Source organism: Convolutriloba macropyga, unplaced genomic scaffold (genome assembly GCF_964194025.1).
Source record: "Convolutriloba macropyga unplaced genomic scaffold, txConMacr16.3 SCAFFOLD_3638, whole genome shotgun sequence".
Lineage (NCBI taxonomy): Eukaryota > Metazoa > Xenacoelomorpha > Acoela > Convolutidae > Convolutriloba > Convolutriloba macropyga.
Window position 1 is genome coordinate 1 of NW_027450838.1, and position 24459 is coordinate 24459.

The 24459-nt window shown below is 30.1% G+C and overlaps 1 protein-coding gene across 1 annotated transcript; it reads left to right on the forward strand.

Moving 5' to 3' along the window:
• Positions 1 to 1281: 1281 nt before the first annotated feature.
• Positions 1282 to 23726, forward strand: LOC142356196 (uncharacterized; the record flags this gene model as incomplete). Its single annotated transcript, XM_075408150.1, has 4 exons — positions 1282 to 1440; positions 3903 to 3978; positions 5100 to 5253; positions 23610 to 23726. Coding segments are annotated over 4 exons (506 nt in total), but the record flags the coding sequence as incomplete, so codon positions are not given.
• Between the last annotated feature and the right edge of the window lie 733 nt (positions 23727 to 24459).

Genomic DNA, 24459 nt, shown 5'->3' on the forward strand with positions numbered 1-24459 from the left:
GTTATTTGAAGCCCACTATTGAACATCTCAGTCCCATTCAGGCTCCCCCTCCCTCCCCCTGACTAAAGCAGGCTGCAATTGATTAGAGCTCCCACTATTCGCTCGAGAATAAATCTTCGACGTTCAGTCGGTTATGTTTTTTTCACTGGATATTCAAGTTCTGCCCAAACTAGTTAGTTTTTAACGTATGCTCTCATAATCTCAAAAAAGAGGTTGCATCTATTAATCTTAAAACACTGCTTTCAAAACTGCTTTTTGTTAGCAGCAAAATTAGAGCATCTGAAAATAACAAAAAAGAAAATGTAATTATCACACAGAATTGATCGGAGTTTCGATGCGCACACCTTGTAATTAAAGTAATTAAAGTTTATATATGAAAGCATCAGATAATACCTTTGGAATTTTAGTTAATAGAACACGCCGACAGAATAGTGGGGGAAATAATTTTACGGTTGAAATTAAAGTAATATCGAGGAATGAGAAAATGTTTTATATGGCGTTTCGATTTTCTGTTTATGATGAACGCAAGAGCAACAAGTGTTGCTGACAAAAAAATGTTGTTGGTAATGGTGATTTTTTCAAAAGTTATAATATCTCTACTATATGGAAACAAAAACATAAGTAGACAGCAGTTCACTGTGTATGAATAAAAAATATAAAATATTTTTTAAGGCTTATTTCCTAATTCAATCTTTTTTTTGTAAAATTAAAATGAAATGGACCAAAATTTTTGGGACTAAAATTGAGAAAAATTTAACGGTTGAACGGTTGATGGGCTTTCTAGTAATTTCACTGACAACTTTTTACGACGGTTATATTAATTGGCCAAAATTAACTGAACAAAAAATCAGTTGAGCCTATATATTCTCGCCCCGCGAACAATGTGGGGTGCGAACAATGTTCTGTAACTAAAACATACAGAAAAAGAACAAAAAACAAAATTTAGCAAAAACAGACAAACGCTCACACACACACACACACACACACACACACACATACAGACACACACACACACACACACACGCACGCACGCACGCACTCACTCACACACACACACTCACACACACACACACACACACACACACATACACACACACACACACACGCACGCACGCACGCACACATGCACGCACTCTCATACACACACAGACTTTTGATTTTCTCACTCGAAACTACAAGGTCAAAATGGAAAAGCTCCCCGTTAAGTCACCTATCTGCTACGTATATCAGTCACATATATCTTTTAATTAATTGCATTTATGCATGTGAAAAGTACACTAGGCTGGACACCACCAACCGAGTGACCAAAATGCATCTGAGTGACCTGATGCGGTATGCTCTTCTGTTCAAATATGGAGGATTCTACTTCGACAGAGATGTCCTCACTCTCAGGAGTCTCACAAACTACACCAATGTCGTCAGCATAGAAAACAGTCTCAGGTTCTCATTATACACTCATAAATGGCTGAGCAGTCGGAGACAATTTGTATTCACATTTTCTATGAAAGCATTTTTCTGCATTGGTTGAAACACGCGCGTGCACATGTTAGAATGCCAGATCTTCCTTTATACAGTGCCAGATCTCAAAGTAGTCAAACATGTAAAAACGTGCTTTTCATTTGAAATTGAATGTACTGTTGTTACATACATCCCAACTAAATGAGCACATGTCGATCGAAGTTTAAAGAATTCAGGATTAGATTTTTTCCACTTCAATCAATCTTCTCCAGAGGTTTTCAAACCATTGAAGTGTTTTCTCAAGTCGTTTTAACCAGTTTTATATCCTCGTCTGCCATCTTTTTTTTGTGGAAAATTAAAAGTTTTCTTTTATTTAAAAAAAAACAAAGACAATTGGATGAAATGCAAAACATAAATATAACAAAATTTGCATCTTTTTCGTTTTTGCCTCCCAGTACGTTATGCTGTAACAGTGACAGAGCATGTGCTATTATATGGTACATCATTATTTAAAATTACGGCATATGCGTCTGGCGATTGCAAATAATATGCACTCACTATGCTTGGGGGGGAGGCACGAACGAAAAACATCACAAAAATGATTCAACAGTCAGAACATCAGAATTGGTTCATCAATTGAGTTTCATCAGGAAAAGAAAAGGTCTGATTGTATACAAAATCATTTTCGTGTTTTTAAGCAATAATAGGATTTGTGTGGTTCCCCTAAGTCCCCCAAAGACCTAACCTCCAAAATGGTGATCAGCGTGCTGTCATGAGAGTGCAATTACAGTATGTGGGTGTAATTATCAGCACTAATTGGGTGGGGGTATACATACTCAAAGTTAAACTCTTTTCCCAACCAAAATTGTAATCACTTATGCTAGTAAAAAATTTCTTTGCAAGATGTGTGTTTTAAAATGTTTACTTGTTTCTAATAGAGCCACCTCAAATTTCTGACAAATATCATATCAAAATGCGTTTGTCTGCTATAATTAAAATACAATTTAGAAAAGAAATTTAAAAAACTAGGGGCAAACAGTCAGGAACAGAAAAACTGGAATCAAATTTTGTAAAGGCCAAAACTTTTTGCTCTAAAAAACCCATTAAAAGGGAAAAAACAAGCCTCACCAAAAAAGAGTGCAAGTGAGATCTATCAATATAGAGAGTGAAATTCAGTAAGAAAATTTTCTAGGGGGCAAAAACAAGATTTTTGAGAACCGGTTGAGTGAACACTCTTGATACATTTAAATATGAAGAGAAAAGATCAATTAAACTAGGACATGTCCATTTGCAGAATCAATGAGACCTATAAAAAGTAAGATTGATTGACAGAAAAATAAACACACAAAAATTATCAAAACCCAAAATTTCACTAATAGTTTTGAAAACTGATGTCAAAGTCGTTATAAACGTGAGATTTCAGTTTTAATCGTCGAATGAACGTAAGTCTGCCTCCATAGACAACCAAGCAGGTCTGTAATTAGTTGGACTAGGTTACATGCCTACTAGAAAGACTATGAGAGCGCGCGTAATCCTGAAAATTACTCAAATTTTTCAAAAACATGTCTCTTCAAAGTCAATATAACAGTAACATATGAAAAAACACGATCGTATATTGCGAAAGTTGAGTCATTGGAGATCCAATAAGAACTTCAATGAGCAACAAGTTCAAACTACAAAAAACCCAAGAATCACTAGTATTGTTTGGAAACAAACAGTGCCATAATCCTTAAAATTTTTAGATTTGAAGTTACATGCTTAATTAAGCACATATGTGCTTCAATACTGTGAAAATTCGGCACTTGATTAACTTGACTGAGAAAAAATAAAATGCAAAAAGTGCAGAATACATAAATTTGCTAACTTTTTATGTTTCAAAAACAAAAAAATGCTACTACCGCCTTAGTCTCAGAAACCAAGTAGCACCTAGTTCACAAAAAGTATCCGAAAACGCTTGCTTTAAAATTACTAGCTTTTGTGGTTCTTTTAGTGATCCAGTGTGACTATAATCACTAATCCGCAATGAGTTCTCATCCGTAACATACTGTTGAAAAATTTTGAATATATTTTGAGGAAAAAAACAGCCTCAATAGAATGCAAATTATTTTGAATTGTATAAAGACCTTCAATAGGAGTCGGCTGGGAAAAAAGAGGGCAACTCTTAAACACTGAAAAAATAATTGAAAAATTATCAAGAACACTAAGATATGCGTACTAACAAAATTGCCCCCAGGCAGTATCTTCGTTATCAGTACGAAATTTTTGGTTTTACAAAAACTGTAATTTCTTCTGGGGAAAAAGCCAACCGAGCTTTAAAATATTTCCCCATTTCTAGAGAATTGTTCGGATATTTTTAAAAGCCGTATTCAATGGGGGGGGGGGCTTAAATTATGTGTTTAAAAATGTTTCAATAGATTCATTTGTTAAGAACTGTTTCTTTTTAGGAAATCATCGGATTCATGTGACCGAAATGTGGTTGAGTACTCTTATTTACTCAATGGAGGGGCCATGCACTTTGAGGTTAGACTCCCTTCCTCAAAGTTAAACTGTAAAACTTTTCGAATCTGTTCCGTTTGAGCCCCCCCCCCCCCCCACCAGCTTATTGGGTGCATATTATTTACAACCCCCAGACACACTTGGCCATATTTTTACATATTGATTTAATTTGTAATGACACGTGGACTGCTACTGGGGGAGCACAACGTACTGGGGGGGGGGGCACAAACGGAAAAGATACAAAACTTTGAAAGTGAAAGCTGACAACTGTATCACCGGACAGCTATGGTGCGTTACTCATGATCAGGATATTACTCTTAACTAAAATAACCACTTTTTGATGCATTTTTTTGTCTTTTTCTACTCCTCATAGAAGACGAACGTATCTTTAGAGTAAGTTAGAGCTAAGTCCATTTTCATAAGATTGCTTATGAACCTTGTGAATAAAAAATCTAGTCTAGAATATCATTGTTGGGCTTCTGTGTATGAAGTCGCATTACTGCTTATGGACGGGTTTATATTGACGTTACAAGTCACAAGATTACGCAATGCAAGTGCAGTAGTAATTAGAAGCAACATAGTTTTACTAGAGGCAAGAACACAGCGTACAAAGTTGAGTTACAGAGTCGGGTTCCAGTCAATAATATTTACATAAAATTCCTGTACTGAAAAAAAACATACTCTGAAAAAATCAACGGTCAAGTTGAAAATCCTATAGCCACTTGACATGATTATAGTCTGTCCCATAAAGTTGAAATAAGCGAACGTTCGAAAAACGCCAAAAACGTACAATTGAGCATCAATTTGCTCATTTGAATGTCAGCGTTTTCTCCGTTAAATTTTCGTTAATTAATTTATTCTGTAATAATGTTTTAAATTTGAACTTTGACCTTTGAACTCTAACTTGTGGCTTTTGAAACGTTCGCTGATTTTAACTTTATGGGACACGCTATATGTTAAATATGTAGAATAAGTCGCATAAAGTTGCAACGCAAGCGAACGTTCGAAAAGCTCGGGGCATGCAAATGGGCAATGTTCTGCTATATATCTGCATGTTTCAAATTTGAACTTTGACCTTTGAAACGTTCGATGGCGTTGCAACTTTATGGGACTGACTATAACACATTAACACTTTCTTGTTCTAGGCTGGCAGTGCATTTATTGCCGAGGCCATGCGTGTTTGCAATGAGACTTACAAACAGGGAATGAATTGGCTGCCGATGGGACCCCCCGCTTTGCACATTGCAGCCCTCAGATTCCTAGGAATGGATCCAAGACTCAAATCACACACTGTCTCAAGTAAGATCTCTTCAAAACTTTACCGAAGAGTGCTGGCCGACACGGCAGTTCACTTCTTACTTTCTAAGAAACTTTGCTTAAAAGAAACTTTTATACCCGCCAATAATTATGAGGTTCTTGTAGCTGTTTTCCAAAAAAACACCGCCGAAATTCTGTTACATGAAGTTTCAACGAGTGCTATTGTCATTGTGAGAAAAACAAAAAGTGATCTTTGATTTTAAGCTTTGCGATAATGGCTAAGCACTAGTATTGTAATTTTTCTACCTAAAAATCGAATTAACTGAAATCTATATAATAATCAAATTGCTACAAATAACATTAAAATCAATTTGCTGGGTTGTCTGTTTTCATCGGGCGAAGAAAACTTGAGTGAAGCCCCATGATCTGGCAATTTTCGCTTTTGCTCATGTATGGAGCTTGGAGTATTAATTTTTTGTTAGGCTGTGGGGTGATTAATCAGAATGTAAGTTTTTATGAAATCTCACAGAGGCACTTTGAGTGGAAGTGAAACTTTACTCACGTCTCAAAATACCACAGCTCGGTACGTTTTCGCTAAATATCTATTTGCTATCAAATATTAAGCATGTTCTAAGTGGGAGCAAAAATGCGTAATCATAGAAGAAAAAAACAGTAGTGTCAGTTTCTCAAAAAAATTACACTCCATAATAAGCCATTATTAGATCATTCGAACAGTAGATTCATTTGATTAGTACAACCGATTAGTATCCCCTTAGCGTCCTTATAACTAAAAACGATATATTTCACAACTTGTTCACATTTTTTCAAAAAGGAGACCGTAGATAATTCTTGAGTTTTGAGTTTTGAGTTTCACCTCAAAATATACTTCCAGAAAACATTTGAACAAATTTAGTGATCTGTCAGCAAAACTATTAAGTACATATTATACCGGAACATAAAAAAAGAGTTTGATATTGCCAACTCTCCCAATCTCTTCCTAGGTTCAAATCCTATCAAAATAGTTGTGAATTAGTTCAACAAAAAAATCAAGGAATTTGTTCACAAAATGCAACTAGGGTGAGTTGAATGAAAAAAAAGTTGTCAAAAAAATTAAACCAATTTGTTATAGATGACCTGCTAGAGGGGAGCCATTTAACCAAAATCCGTTGAATACCAAACTGTATCAGTTGTTTTTTTCTTTGGTTACCTCCTTTGATAAACGATATTCTTTACAATGATATGTTGCCATTTGCAACAAGTTATTATCAAATCAATGAAATGAAAATTTTGGTACCTGGTGTTTATCGCAAGACATTGAAGTAATATTGATATGATAGTACAAAAAATCTGATTGAATAACAAATTGTTTCCATAAAGAACTTTGCGTTTAAAAAAATATAAATCAGAATTTATTTGAAGCAACTCTCGCACTCTGTCTCTCTCTCTCTCCCTCCCCTCTCTCTCTCTCTCTCTCTCTCTCTCTCTCTCTCTCTCTCTCTCTCTCTCTCTCTCTCTCTCTCTCACTCTCCTTGGCAGAATTGAACCAGGAAATTCAATTCATAACAATTATTAAGGAAGATATTGATGATATTATAGACCATATTACTCTATTTTGGCTTCCTTGTGTCCTATTCCTTTTAAAAGCTGCTTGAAACAACTTAATTTCTGCTTGATATATTAGTGGCCCACCAATTTTTTTAATATATTTTTTAAAAATATGTTTAAAAATAATGTCCATTGGGAAAATAATGTCCATTGGGAAGAATTGATACTGAGAAATAGGGCAACAACTTTATTTCAAATTTTTGCAGATTAATAATTTTGATATTTTGTTGTTAATTGCTACTCTTTCTTCCAAGATACCCCAACACTGATAATCAACACGTTCTTGAAAGAACTGAGCTTCTCCCCAAGATGAAAAGTGACCCTTTTGGTATTATTTCACATTTAAAATTTTTGAGATTTGAAGTTTTTCTAAATTCTATCTAAGTTTTCAAAAAAAACAGCAATAACTTATAAAAGTTGCTTTTCAAATTTTCAAAACTGAAACATTTTTCAGAATGGCGGCAACGATTTTTCACACTGATATTTTTAACAAAACAGGTTAATAAAATGTTCACAGAAAAAGGAAGAGTATCAAAATATTTTAATTTTTTAAATAATGAATAAAATTTTCTTTTCCATAGCAGTAATGTGTATATTGGTACCTCCGCAGCATAGAGCCGCGATACGGTACCAATATACACATTACTCTAATTCTTTTTGTATATCCACTACTCTATATTCACTTCTTTTATATTTAAAATCTATCCTTTCTTGTCTCACTTAGTGCGAACCACTAGTGTCTAGTTAAGCTTCTAATTAACTGTTATCAGACGGATAGTTTGGGTTCTATCCCCACTGACTCCAGTGGACGTCCCCAGATACTAGTATAAAACTAGTGAGACCGTGTAACAAGCAGGTAAATCCAACTTGCAAAAATTGGTGTAACCACTTCGTGGATCTGTGTAACCACTTCGTGGATAACTTGAACAAAAAACCAGCTTAATTCTTTCATAAAATTTTAAATTTTTCTAATATTAGCGAATCACTCTTTAAGAGCGAAATCGCCCCTGTCGGAGTGATGCCCCAGTACAAAATCACTAATTATCGCGCTTAAAGAGTGATTTCCCTCTTTTTTTTATAACTTTTAAAATTATCTAAATTTTTTTAATAAATTTTCATATTTTACTTTTCTATATTTTTTTATTTTAAATTATCTATACTCTTCAATAAATTTATATTCTCTTTTACTTTTTCTATATTTATTCCATTATTAACAAGAAATGATACAAAATTATAATATTTACACGAACAACTTTCCCCAGTTTGGGTAATAACAGATCTGGGAACCAGTTCCAATGATCTTTCAGTTAACTTTCTACTAAATCCTCTAGTTATTTCTACATTTGGATGTTGTTTCTTCACATGAGCTCTTATCCCATCATATCTCACAACAGAAGGACAATATAGACAATCATCAAAATCAGTTAGTGGTTTTACAGAATTACATTTATTACAACTTCTAGTTAAGACTTTGGTGTTAAAGTTAGAGTTAGAGTTAGAGTTAATGCTAGAGTTAGAATTAGACTTATAGTTAGAGTTAGAGTTAATGCTAGAGTTAGAGTTAGAGATAGAGCTATAGTTTGAGTTAGAGTTAATGCTAGAGTTAATTTAGAGTTAGAGTTAGAGTTAATGCTGGAGTTGGAGTTAGAGTTATAGTTAGAGTTAGAGTTAATGCTAGAGTTAGAATTAATGCTAGAGTTAGCGTTAGAGTTACAGTTAGAGTTAGAGTTAGAGATAGAGTTATTACTAGAGCTAGAGTTATATCCAGATTCATCTTTAAAAGAACTATTAGTTTTCATACAAATACCACTTAATGTTTTATCACCACATGCACCTTTACTAATTTAATCTTCATGATATATTGACTAATGAAAAACTAAATTAAATGGGATTTCACATTTAAGTTTACACTCTACATTTTATAACCATTTATAATTGGTCAAATTTCAATTACCCAAATCATATTTAGCCAATATCTCAATTAAATCTTTAGTATTATCTTTAGATAGGATACACCTAGCTAAATATTCCTTCCCTGTCGTATTGAATTTAATAGTTTATATATTCTATTTAAAATCTCTTCAAGGTCTAATTCTTTTTTATCTCTAACAAAATTTATAATTTCTTCTCTAAATTCTTCCTTATTTCCATATAGTCTGTTTAAATACCTTCGTCCCTCTTTATTTAAAATTCCAGCCTCTTTATTTAAATATTCTCCATGTAGCTTTTCGATAAACTGTTTTCTTACCTCTTCCTCTCCGCATCCAAAATTAACCAATGTACTTGTTCTATTTAATATATTACTTGCACCCGTTGCCACATGTTCAGCAATTTTTACTGTTGTATTAGGACTCACATAATTATATATCAGAAAACATGTACCTATAATTCCTAAAATAGTTGATACTAATCTAAAACCATCAGTTTTAACCATTTCTTGTGTTAAAACATCATTATGTATTTTAATAGCTTTTAATGCAAGAAGTTTATTAAAGTAGAACTGATAATTATCATGATTAAAAAAGTTTCTATTTGTAGCATTTATCATGAGTGGTTTCATATATGCTATAAGTTAATGTTTTCTTCACTTTCTAAATTATCTTTTAAAATAAGAGCTTTTAAATCAAGGACACCAACTCTCGACTCTCAACTCTCGACTCTCAACTCTCATATATCATAGATCTATTTTTATCAATAATAATAAAAGTATTCTCTTTCCTATTATATCTAATTATACCATAACGAAGTTCATCTGACATCCCATCTGTACAATTATAATAGTTACTATTTAAATCACTAATTATTTTATTGAATTTATGTTCACATTTATATACTTCATTAAAATTTTTAAATAGATCAGCTCCATTATAAGTTGTTAAATAAATAGTATCACAACTCATTCTTGCTGTATTAAATATTTGAGCTGGTTTACGAAACAATACAATCATTTGAATATTTTAATGTCTTCCTTCTGTGAAATAATAAACTATATCTTTATTTAACTTATCACCCATATCATCAAGTACTATTACACTATCTTTGAATTTAGACTTGTTTTTTACGTGATCATATTTATATCGCATGTATTAAATCCAATGTAAAACTCACCAGCCTCAGAATCTCTCCAATCTCTATCATGTTTACATACTATGATTATATTTTTAGCTTGATCAGTGAACGAACTTTGTTCGTGGTTTACCAATATACTTCCTTGATCTTGGTCTTGGTTTTGGTTTTGGTCTTGGTTTTGGTTTTGGTTTTGATCTAAGTATAATTTTAAATATTGTCTAATAAAATATGTTTTACCTGTTCCAGTTCCAACATAAACAATAGTATGTAATGATGACTTTTCATATTCAAATCTAATTAGACTCCTATTCATAAATCCACCAAAGCTGTTTTCTAGTTTTGTATATTTACTTGGTATTGAATCATATAATATATAACAAACTCCATTAAAGAAAATAAAAGTTATAACTGCGCTACCTGTCTCCATTTTTATACCTATTAAAAAAACTTATCCTTACTTTTGAGGAATTCAATAATAAATTTAATATTGATAATAATGCTATGAATGATATCAGAATAAAAGATATAGGAAAAGATGTAAGTCTAACACCAATTGAAATAAAAATGAGAGATCAGACTCCAGAAAACACAAGTGAACCTAACTTCAACATTATCGTCAGTCTACATCCAACTGATGGTACATATTGGGTTTTAGTTATAAGAAGAGAAGGTGGTCCTGTGTAATACTTTGATAGTTTTTGTTTTGAGACCCCACCGTTATTTTTAGAAGAACATGTTCATCTAGGCTCTAATGAAAGAATACAACAAAATGATGAATCTTATTGTGGGGCTTATTGTGTATATATGATCTATCTTATTGATAGAGGATTTAGAACTAACAATGATTTGAATATTCTAGTTAATCAATGTAAATATCCAGGAATATATAATGAGTGTTTTTGTTTAGTTTGTAGTAAAGATAATGATAATGTTAATGATAATGTTAATGATAACGATAATGTTAATGATAATGTTAATGATAACGATAATGTTAATGATAAAGATAATGATAGTGTTAAAGATAACGTTTATGATAAAGATAATGAGCTACGAAGTAGTTTTACTAAGAATGATTATGATAATGATAATGTTAATGATAATTATAATGCTAATGATAATGTTAATGATAATGATAATGATAATGTTATGTTAATGCTAATGTTAATGATAATGATAATGTTAATGATAATGATAATGTTAATGATAATTTTGATAATGATAATGACAACAAAGAATATCCGCGAACAGACATGGTCTCTGGTGAACCAAGCAGTTACACTGATCCTAGTAACAATTTCTCTGGAAATATAAATGAAGATCTACAATCTTGGCTAAATGATGATAATATAATTACAAAAGCTACACTCCCAAAGAACTGTAGATGTATAATATCTGGTCCTAGTGAATGCGGCAAGACACTCTTATTAAAAAAAAACTTAATTCTAGCTAGAATATACTTTGATAAGATATACGTTATTGGTCCTATTGGTGATCAAAATAAAAGTGTAGGGAAAATAAACGATAAAGCAGATGTTGAGTTTGTTACAGATATCAAAGATTTACCCACTCACGGTCAACTAACCAAAGACTTAAAGATACTAATGATAATCGATGATGTTAGAGACAAAGAACCAATTTTTAATGAATATTTTTGTAGAGGTAGACATAATAATTGCAAAATGATATATCTTAATCAAAAGTTATAACGATTTTGCTAACATATGTAATAAAGTATGGAAAGAGCCTTATAATTTTATTGTCATTGATATAACTAAAAATAAAAATATTAATGGTAAACTAAGAATTAATTGGGATCGGAGAGTTTTGTAGTTTAGTTAAAGTTTATATCAATATCTAGAGTTAGATTTATAATTTTGACTAGATCAATGAAGTTGCTGGTTACACCGGATGCAAAGTAAAACTCAATACATCTCCATTAAAGTCTATAGGTCTCCCATACTTATCTTTAATATGAAACTCTATATATTCTATTCTATCTTTTGTTACATTTTGATATAATATATTTGTTGGAATATTTATTATCATAAAACCGGGTGGTTCAGTTAGAATAAAAGTATATAATATATCTGTATCCTGACCAATATTTTTAACTCTAGATATAATATTGCAATGAATGTTAATAGTATTGAAACCCATTATATCAATAATTTTTTTCGTAGTATACTTACCTCTTGAATATATTTGTTTATCAAATCCTAGTAATGGTGCTACCAAGTTTTCTACATCAAAATTAATAACACCTTGTAACACTTCCATTTTACATTTCATTGTATTTTTCTCTGCTTGTATTAAAATATTATTATTTGTTTCTTTTTTTATTGTATCTGCCATATCGGTTAACTCGTATGACCTTGGTGGTATGATAAATACTTTGGCTGCATCTACCTGATGGAAAGCTTGTGGATTAGTAAATTTAAACTGGTTATTTCTTTCAGTTATATTAAACACTGAATTATAAACAGATAATCTAATTCAACACATTTTCGTTGTGTTAAGTATAGGACTATTAAAATGAAATCTTTCATTGGTTTTATCAGTGCAAAGTTAAGTGTATGTTCATCTTTAGTTTTATTTGTTTCTTTAGTTATCTTTTGTAGTTCCCATAACATTAACGAAGTTGCACCTCCGGTGATTAATTTGTCTGTCATTTTTTATCTAATAAAAATGGATTTCAAATTGGATACCACTTATGGTTATAATAATGATATACATAAGAGTAAGAATATAAAATATAAACCTAAAAATCTAGCAACAATGAATACTGTTAATACTAATATTAATATCATTCTCAATATAGAAGAGAATCATTTAAATTTGCGTGATTCGTATCTAGAGATGGAGTTTGTGGTATTAGATAATGCTTGTGGTGTATTTGCTAATAATGCTAATATCAGATTAGTTAATTATGGTATGATTGCATTATTTAGTTCAGTTAAGCTTGAAACTAGTTGTTGTAAGACTATTGAATATATAGATCATTGTAATCCTAATCTATTGATGTATAACTTATTAACTAGTACTGATGATGAATATGAGAGTGGTTTTGTTAGAAATCAAGGTAAAAGAGATAGTCAACTTAAAAGTTACAATATTGCTGCAGAACGAAATCATATGTATATGATGATTTAGACGAGTGATCTATTTGGTTTCGTAAATGATTTAGAAAAGATTATATATTGTTTAGGATTTAAACTAATGTAAAAAAGAAATAGTAATGATATATCTCTATTTAGAGTTCAAGCTGGTGTTGATGCAGTTGGTTATTTTGATAATATAGATATTAGAGATATATCATGGTGTGTGCCCAGTATTGATCCTAGTAAGGACAATTGAATTATTTTGCAAAAGGGTTTAGGTAAAAAGAATAATGTAGACTAGTTATTATGAAAAAAAACAATTTTATAAGAATTTACCCACTGCTACTAACTTCTTGTTTGATCTAGTTATGGAAAGTGGTATGGAAAGACCACAATATATAATAGTTGGTTTTGAAAAAATACTGTTAATGAACAAATTCATGATGCAAGTACTTTTGATATAATGAATGTTACTGACTGTTATTGCAAGATTGGTAGTGAGTTTTATCCCAAGGATAGAATGAATATTAATTATGGTACTAATAATAATAATGAGGCTTCTAAAGAGATTGTTAGCTTTTTAAAGATTATAATGGGCTACCACATAATAGAAAAACATTTGTAAATAATAGAACATTCAAAAGTAATTATAGAATATATGTATTCAATACTAGATATCAAAGTGATCATATAGGTCCACCACCAATACAACTTAATTTTAAACTTAGTGCTGCAGTTGCAGATGTTATATGTCATGCATTAGTATCAACTAAAAAAGTTATTAGTGTTAATAGTGTTGGTAATAAGATGGTTGATATTATATCTTAGGCCTAGTTATAGTCAGGGTCATTGTTATAGTCATTGTTATAATTATGGTGAAACATGTGCGAAGCCCCTTAGCTCTAAACTGTTTCTTACATGTATTAACAAAACCCTTAGCATAAATAATATCTAAATTCTTTTTATTCTCTTGAGATAGGCCCTTATCCTTCAAGCTTTGTCTTAGGCTTAGTCTTAGTCTTAGGGTTAAGTTTAACAACAAAAGGATTATACTTTTTAACTTCCATTTTTTAATATATATAGAGATTGGTCTCCTACAGAAATATAAAACTAATTCATATTGTGTTGGTGGTAGACATTATAGTGGTAGTAATAATATAAGAGGTTTTATTCCTTCAAAAGTTACTAAAATGTTAAAAGGTAATTGTCTTAAGTGTATGAGAAATAAGGCAATGACTGTTAGTGATTCAACAATAGAAGCTGAGGGATTGAAAGATTTCTTAAAAGGTGTTGGTAGAGCTACAGTTAACTTCGGAAAGAAAGTTGCTAATAATCCTGTAATAGCATTTGAAACAGCAAGTAAAAAAGGAAGTGCAGCTGCATCTAAAAACCCTAGAGCTGTTTTATCAGCCACACTTCATTTAGTTAAATTTGGAACTAATGGTGAAGGTATAAATGTAGTACAAAAAAGAAGAGTGTTATACTTAGTCACAAAGAGAAGATAATTTAATTATGGCTAAGGCTGAGGTTAAGGCTAAGACTATAGTTTCAATTATAGCTTTATTCTTACCAATAAATATTAATACTAATATTATTATTACTAAAAACATTTTTATTACTAAGCACTAATAGCTTTAATCTAAAAAAACACTTAACTTAATTTTCTTGTTCTTCTTTTATTCTTCATATACCTTGACTAAATCATTGTATTCATCATTATCTATTTTATTATCTTTCATTGATTTAGTATATAGTTTGTTAAACTTGTCGCTAAAATGTTTACTTAAAATACACATTTGTGAATACTTTATAATTTTAATTCTTATTTTAGTATTAATTGTTTTTGATAATGAACCACAAACAGTTGCTGTAGCAAAAGCTGTTGGTATAGAATAAGGTAATTCTATACCTCTTAATGCAACTGATGTTGTTGTTGCCGTTGTTGCTATTGATGATCATAGTATTTCTGTTATCTCAGCTACGTTAATACAATTTTTATATCTACTTAACTTATTATTATAGTTATTAGTTTCAGTTTCATAATAATTTCTAATATCTTTTATGTGAATATTGTTGCTAAAATTACTATTAGCTTGAATCATTTCGTTTATCTGTTTCTCAGCCGCTTTGCGGATCAGCTGCTCTGATACTGAAGACAGATCTGGATATAGTAATCTCTCACTCGATGCTGTTGGATTGGTTTTGGTCTCCGTCATAGTTTTGCCTATTTTCATTAGTAAAAAACCTTTCTATTTCTTTCATTACATCTTTTTGTTTAAAACCATAATGCATCTCAAGTCTTGCTTGCTCTTTATTATCAACTAATGTACTTTTTAAAAGTAAAGCAATTATATGTTGTACTATAAATTTTCTAAGAGATTTATTGTATTCTTTCATTTCTCTTAGACCGTTAGTAAACATATCATCTAAAAGTATGTTAGCAATATTTTGATTAAACGTATTATTATCAAATTTTTTTTTAATTGATTATATTTAGAGATAGTATCAGCAGCAACTTTATTACAAAAATTAACAGTGTTACTTCATTTGCTGGTTCAATAAACTCATTAATTAGTTCATCATTAACTCGTGTTTCATTTAGTTGTAATGTTTTAGTTGTGACTTTATCAAATTCATCTTTTCTTTGCACAGTTATGTTTTAATTTAAATTGTCTAATGTTTTCCTTTTATTATCTCTCAATTCATGTCTTCTATCTTATATGTTAGTAGTTGTGTGTTCAAAACTTCATTAACTTTAAATAGTTCTCTATTCCAATTTGAAGTGTAACCTTTAGAAAAGATATTACGGTAATCTGCATTTCTAACATAATCAGCAACTTTAAATTTTGGTTCAATCTTAGTAGAAGTAGATATAATATATCTAACTTTATCAGGATTATTAGAAGCATCAACTGGTGTCATATTAATTGTTGAATGAATGTTATTTTTATATGTTATGACTGCATCATTTAGTATTTTTACCCAATTACAATCACCATTGATGATTACTGGTTTATTAATTATGTGTAATAATGTTCTATTAAATCTCTCTAAAAACACAGCCTTTAAATCACTATAAGTAAAATATAGTTTTGTTTCATATTCTTTAAGTAAAGATTTAAATGTTTTATTGTAAAACTCACTACCTCTATCTACCCATAACTTTTCTGGTTTTTTATGTTCAATTAACACTATTTTAAAGCCATTAGTTATAGAAAAACCAGATTTATTGTTTATTGGAACAGCCCATGCATATTTTGTGAATATATCTTTAAATGTTAATATAAACTTATAAATATTATTGTATTTAATTAGAGATGATTTGTCTATCGAATCAGCTGACCATGTTTCATCTTTATAAAATGGTATTATTCTTTCTTTTCTGAACTTTGTTATTTGAGGACTGAATACTTCTTTAGCTAATAGTTGTTGTTGTTGTTTTTTTCCATCATTATTTATTTACCATAGTTAAAAACAAAATTATCTAGTTGCTCTTGATTAGTAATATTCATAAATAATAGTTGCTTAGATATATCTAGCATTTCATCATATAATCCATCATGACCAGCTTTTGTTTCCAGTATTGATAATTCTAGTGAATTCTTCTTTCTACTAAATTATTTCGGTTAGGGTTGCTATTTAAACCCCTGCCAAATACATCATCTTTTTACCGCCATTATACGTTTTATTGTTCTATATCTAGCGCTTTTCTTATCCCCTTTTCCTACATCATATCTAATATCCTTTAAAAACCTTTTAATTTTGTTTTCATCTTCCTCAATATTATCATCATATGTTACATTTGATTTAGTAATAAAGTTTATAAATCCATCTAAAAAATCATATTTATTATCCTCATCTAAAAATGCACCCTGCTCTAGGGTTATATTAACATCATTCATTTTATATCCTCTAGTAGGCAAATCTACAAGATTTAGTTTTAATTGGGGATTAGTTTGACCCGCCATTAAATGAAGAATATTGGCTGTTTTTGTATCAACAAAAACTGGTGCTATATCTTGAGTTTCCTTTATGGTCCCCTTTAACTTTTGATTAATCTTGGAAGTGTTTTCACCGATCTGGAAACCAGCTTGCTGGATCATCTTAGTTCGTTTATCTAACTCTTGATTTTGCCAATCTATTGCTCTTAAAGTTTGTTCACTTAATGCTAGATTGTGTTTTTTGTTTGCATTTAGTGTTTTAGTTAAAGGATCCAATAACTCTTCAATTTCACCATAATATTCTTGTTGTTCTAATTTATGTTCTAATCTATTTCTTCTGTTTTGTTTTTCTAGACTGTTTAATTCTATGAGTTTAGCTAGCTTAGCCATTTTTTATAGTTAAATAATCAGGGAGGAGACAAAGTCTTTGGTTGGTGAAACAAGGGCTGAGCCTATTCCCAAACTTTTTGGTTTACAATAGATAAATCATTATATAAGGAAAAAAAATAACGTTTTATGGTACTAAACTTCCGAATGAAATTTTGATCTAATTAGACCTCAATCAGAGGGAACTGCTTTGCAGATAGGGCTTTGCCCATGTTTCACTATCGGTGAAACCGCTTTGTGGATATTATATTTCTTTACATGTTCTCTAAATCTTTCTTTAGTATGACCAAATCTATATCTATGGAGATGGATACATAATCTACATCTAAAACATTTAAATCTATAGTATGAAATATGTTTATTTATCTTAAACATTCTACATGTTAAATATTGATTGGGATCATTATAATGCATACTCATATGAGAGTGACTATCTATATATGGTATAGTTTCATTACATATAAAACATAAAAAAGGTTTACTTTGGCACTCATCACAACACCAACACCAAGCTTTATCTTCACATTTATGACACTTAGTACTCATTTTTATATTGTGAAAATATATATAGATATATATATATATATATATATATATATATATAAGTATATTATTTCAAAATTTTCACTATAAAAATGAGTTATCAAGGTCCTAACGAAAATGTTCAATCTGGGAATGAACAAGTCCAATCTGGAAGTGAGCGAGCTCAATCTCATGGACAATTCCAATTTTGTGGTGGACAAGCTCAATCTAGTTCTACTAGCATGGCGGTCCAAATGTTAAAAAATAAAAACAAACCAAGGGAAGAAATCAGACCAGTAGATATGGAAAGACAAAAGGTAGAATTAGAAAAATCTTTAGAACCAATCAGAAGGTTTAATCAAATAAATGAAGAAATAAAAGAGTCGCATGATAAACAGGTTGCACAATCCAAACAACGAGAAGAAGATATGCGTGAGTCATTGCGAAAGGTTGAAGCAAAATATTATCCAGATTTAGATCAAATAAAGATAGAGAGTCATCTAAAGACTTAGATCAATCTAAAGATTCAGATTCAGATAGAGATTCATCTTCATCTGATGATTTTGTCTATGTACCAAAGCCTAAAACAAATAAGTTTAAATGTGATGCTTGCAATCAAGAGTTAACTCAAAAGAATTATTATAGGCATAATCAATCACCTAAAAATAAAAAGAATGAGCGATTATAGAATAGAAATAAAATTAATGAGAGTGCTAATGAGGATGGATTAAAATTACTAAGGAAGATATAGAACAAAAGATTATTAATCAGTATCCTGAACTAGAGGGAATAAAGTATTGTGATAGTTGTGATATGTATCTGGATAATAATACTGAACATGCTAAACATATGGACACATTAAAAAATAGGAATAATGCAAGATTAGTTAATGGGGAAATAATAAAAAATGGGAGTAAGTTCGAGTGTGTAATATGTAAGACTACTCTGAGTCAATATAGTGTGGATGAACATATGAAAAAAAAGATGCATCTGGATAATATTAATGGTAAAGATAAGGATATAACTGAAGATAGTACCATATCTATAGATAATTCAGGATATTGCAAAATAGGTAATACTAGATATAACAATAAAAGTGAACACAATGAATCAGATGAACATAAAGAAAATGTTAATCAGAAAAAAGCTTGTTGATGCCAAGTGGTGAGAAAAATTTAATGAGTTGGGATTAGATCATAATATGAATTATAATCAAATAATGATAACAAGTAGTAATTATGAAGATATCAAATTCTTGAATATATTAGAGGAAAGGTATAACATACATCCCCATTTCAAGTTTAACACCTTTAATGTAATAAAGTATACAAAACCTACAAATGATAATTAGAAGAAAATGAATTCACATTTAGGTTAATGACTAGACAATATAATGGTCCATATGACTTGGATATAATGAATAGTGAACTTGAGAATAGAATGCAAGAACAAGAAATGAATCAATCTGGTTGGAGCATGCAAAGATTTGTTAAAAGAACTATGTATATACATAGGTTTTATCCTACTGGTGGTTGTACTACTGAGTTACCATTCACGTCTAGATATATACTTAATATACATAATACTGATAATAAATGTTTATTGTGGTGTTTAATTGCGTATCTACATCCTGCATCACGTGATCCAAATAGAGTTAGTAAATACAATAAACCAGAGTGTATTATTGAGATAAATTTACCAAAGCTTCCACCTCAATATGATTATTATCACTTAAAGAAAATACAAGAACTAAATAAAGATGAAATATTATTTAATGTGCTTAATCTGAATAAAAATAAAACTATTAATCATGTATTAAGCAGTCATAATGATCCTAAAGGATTATTAGATTATACTGGGATAATCATTACTCCCTATGTAAAGATGTATCATTCTTATTAAGAAAATCACCTAAACATAAATGTTATCCATGTCTAAAATGTTGTGTATCATTTCTAACTGAACATGCATTAAATAATCATTTGGATTTATGTAATACACAGAAACATGTGGGAAAAAGAACATTCCCTAATGATGAATATCTAAAGTTTGATAAGTTCCATTACAAAAACAGAGTATTATTTGCTATGTATTATGATATTGAATGTATAATAAAAAACAAAAAACACATTCCTATTGCTTGTGATTTATATTTAAAAAGTGACTATCCTGATATATTAGAAGATAAGTATAAAAATTATTTCAGTGAAGATATAATTGATTGGTTTATATGTAGAGTAAACTATTATAATAAACTATTTAAAAATATATTTTAAATTAATATTCCACTTTATAAAGATACTATTACTCCACTTACTACTGAGCGTTTCTATTGTAGAGAGAACTTGGGTGAAGAAGTGTTAGAGATCATGATCATCTAAATGATAAATTTAAAGGATATGCTCACAATACATTTAACCTCCAAGCTAAGAATACATTCGTACCGATATATGCAATGAGTTCTACTAATTATGATAACCACCTATTTATAACTAAACTAGCAAAGAAGATTAGACTTAAAGTATTAACTAAAACTGATGAGAGTTATAAAAGTAATGATATGGGTTATGCAAAAGCATTAGATATGTTTAGGTTCTTTCACCCACTTAGCTTAGATGCTATAAATAAAACATTGAGTGATAAAGATTGTGTAACATTAAACAAATTTGGGTTAGAGATACGTAAAGGTATATTCCCATATAAATGGTTTGATAGTATAGATAAACTACATAAAACAACATTACCACTTAAGGAAGCATTCTATTCTAAGTGGAAACAAAGTGGTATTACAGATAAAAATATAAGCAAGCAATAGATTTCTGGAACAATTCTGGATGTGAATCAATAAAAGACTATATGATATTATATCTTAAAACAGATGTATTATTATCGGTAGATGTATTTGAAAGGTTAAGAGATAGGTGTTTAGAACATTATGAAATAGATCCTTGTTATACATATTCTACTCCTGGATTAATTTGGTTATGTGGATTGAAATATATTAAGGTTAGACTTGAATATTATAAAGAAAAAACAGTTAATATTTATGATACAATACAAAGTGGTATTAGAGTTGGGTTAGCTTCATTATTAGGTGATTGTCATGTAAAATGTAAAAATAAAGAAATAGATCCTGAGTATAAAGTGAAAGAGAGTTATCTAAAATACTTAGACTTCAACTCATTATACGCTTCTGCTATGGTTCAAGCTTTACCTACTGGTGAAATCAAAGTATGTGACGGCAATGATTATACACAATCTAACTCCACAAAAGGTTATATCTACACTATTGATGTAAAGTATAATGACGAGTTGAAACAAAAGACAAAGAAATATCCATTCTTTCCAGAAAAGACAAAGGCTAACATTGATCAGTTTACAGACTATCAAAATGAAAATAAAATGAAAGGATAAAAACCAAATGAGAAGTTAATGTTGAAGTTAACGGATGAAAACGATTATGTAACTGATGGTGAGATGCTAGATTGGTATTTAGCTAGTGGTTTCAAGTTGGAAGATATTACAATTCAGCAAAAGTTAGAGTATAGTAAGAGTGAGTTGTTAAAGCCTTACATTGAGTTTAATATTCAGAAAAGAAAAGAAGCTAAAGCTAAGGCTGATAAATTTGGAGTTGTATTCTTTAAACTGATGAATGATGCCTTCTATGGAAAAACAATGGAAAATGTATACAATAGACAAGATGTAGAGTTAGTTAATGAAGTAGATAGATATGTTAATTTAATGGAAAATGTTAGCTTTAAATATGCTGTAGAGTTTGATGATGATATAGTGGCCGTACATAAAACAAGAGGTAATGTTAATTTAGATAAGTTTAATTATATTGGTTTTGTTATATTAGAAAAAGCTAAACTATTTATGTATAAAGCTTAGTATGATTACTTTGAGAAAGAGTTAGATTGTAGTTATCATTATACAGATACTGATAGTATATTTATAAACAGAAAAATTCATTTAGATAGTATTATAGAAACTGAAATGAATAAGGTAAAAGATGTTTTACATAATAATGAGTTAGGTAAGATGAAGGATGAATTACCTAATAATACTATTATAGAGGCCTGCTTCCTTAAAGCTAAAGCATATTGTAATAATACAGTTAAAGGAGAAGATGAGAAAATTTAAAAGTTATAACCAAAGCTACTATTAAAAGCCTAATTACTATTGAAGAAAATAAAAACGCTATATATGAAGCTAAAAATAAACATGTTGCAAATTTTACTATTGATAGAAAGAAACACCATTTAGAAACAAAAGAAAAATATAAAATAGCTATTGATCCATTTGATGATAAAGGTATTAAAAGTGGTAATGGTGAGTTTAGGTTTTAAAATTATTTTTTATATAAAAATTATCAAAATTTGAAATTTAAAAAAGAGTTAAGCTGGTTTTTTTGTTCAAGTTATCCACGAAGTGGTTACATCAATTTTCGCAAGTTGGTTTTACGTGCTTGTTACACGGTCTCACTAGTTTTATACTAGTATCTGGGGACATCCACTGGATTCAGTGGGAATAGAACCCAAACTATCCGTCTGATAACAGTTAATTACCCAGCTTAACTCGACACTAGTGGTTTGCACTAAATGAGACAAGAAATGATAGAATTTAAATATAAAAGAAGTGAATATAGAGTAGTGGATATATAAAGGGAATTAGAGTATTATGTATATTGGTACCGTATCGCGGCTCTATGCTGGCGAAGTACAAATGTACACATTACTCATAGCACCAACTGATAATTAAACGTAATTGTCAACTGATAACTAAACAAAATATCGTAAAATTATGTTTGTCGGCAAAATTGACAGAAGAGACTTGTTTTTTAATAGTTTTTTTGAACTGCAGTTCAGCATTAAAATATTTGCAATTAATGGCCAAAATAAAATCATTTCCTTTTTTTCGAGAAATAGATTGGGCAATTTTCTAATTTGCCTTAAACTCTGACAATTATTTTTTTTTGAATCTCATAGCAGATCAACTGATGGCGAAAACTCGACCGGTTACATCGACGAATCAGCATGTTATTTTCTTCTAGATTTTGAAAAAAAACTAAGCAATTAAGGTTTCCAACGCTTTCCATGTCGAACTTTTCAAGTGAGAATTTTCAAATAAAAAAAAATTGTAAGATGTTAATTGAGATGTTAATGGAATGTTTTCAATGTTAATATATAAATAAACTTAGGTAAATATTTCAATTAAGTTTACATATTGGGTAACTGTTTTAATTGTTATTTTGACTGCGTCAACTGATTATGCTACGTTGTTTATAGTTAATGCCACAGTAAATAGTTGTTTATAGTTTGTTTATAGTTTGCCACATTTTTTTTAAAAAAAAAAATGACAAACAAAACTCCAAAGCTAGCTCCAGTTTGCAACAAATTGTGACATTGAAGGATGCCTACTACACATTGGATAAAAAAGTAACCCCAACTCTATATTCTGTTCGGATATTTAATAATTATTCGCAAAACGTCGTTGGTAATTACAAAAATAGTGGAAAGGCGTTTATGAAGGTATTCACCATTGGTTTAAACTCTACTAACTCGGAAAATTTTGAAAATTTGATGGTGAAAAGATCTCATATGGAGACAAGCAGCATGCTTTGAGCTCTAAATTTTTTGATTGACTAGATTCTAATTCAAAATTTAGAGCTGTGCTGTCAAACAAACCATTCCTTTGAAATTTCCACAATAAAGCTTAATTTTCCTGTTATAATTCGGGTTAGCTAACTCAACAATACATTAAGTATCCTTTTCAGCTCCTCAGTTGTCTGTTTTACCCTCATCTGATTTCAAGATCATTTTACCCGGCAGAATGGAGCCCATATTTGGCATGGACGTTGATGAGTCATACTTCTACAATTACACGAGATGCAGTACTCTTATTCAGAAAATATTGTTGTTTGACTTATTATTGTTCAAGTTTTACCTACTGGTGAGATCAAAGTATGTGATGGCAATGATTATACACAATTTAGCTCCACAAAATGTTATATCTACACCATTGATGTAAAGTATAATGATGAGTTGAAATAAAAGACAAAGAAATATCTATTCTTTCCAGAAAAGACAAAGGCTAACATTGATCAGTTTACAGACTATCAAAATGAAAATAAAAAGAAAGGATACAAACCAAATGAGAAGTTAATGTTGAAGTTAACGGATAAAAACGATTATGTAATTGACGGTGAGATGTTAGATTGTTATTTTGCAAGTGGTTTCAAGTTGGAAAATATTACAATTAAGCAAAATTTAGAGTATAGTAAGAGTGAGTGGTTAAAGCCTTACATTGAGTTTAATATTCAAAAAAGAAAAAAAAATTAAAGCTAAGGGTGATAAGTTTGGAGATGTATTCTTTAAACTGATGAATAATGCCTTCTATGGAAAAACAATTGCAAATGTATACGATAGACAAGATGTAGAGTTAGTTAATGAAGTTGATAGATATATTAAATTAGTAGAAAATATTAGTTTTAAAAAAGCTGTAGAGTTTGATTATAATCTAGTGGCTGTACATAAAACAAGAGGTAATGTTAAGTTAGATAAGTTTAATTATATTGGTTTTAGTATATTAGAAAAAGCTAAACTATTTATGTATAAAGCTATATA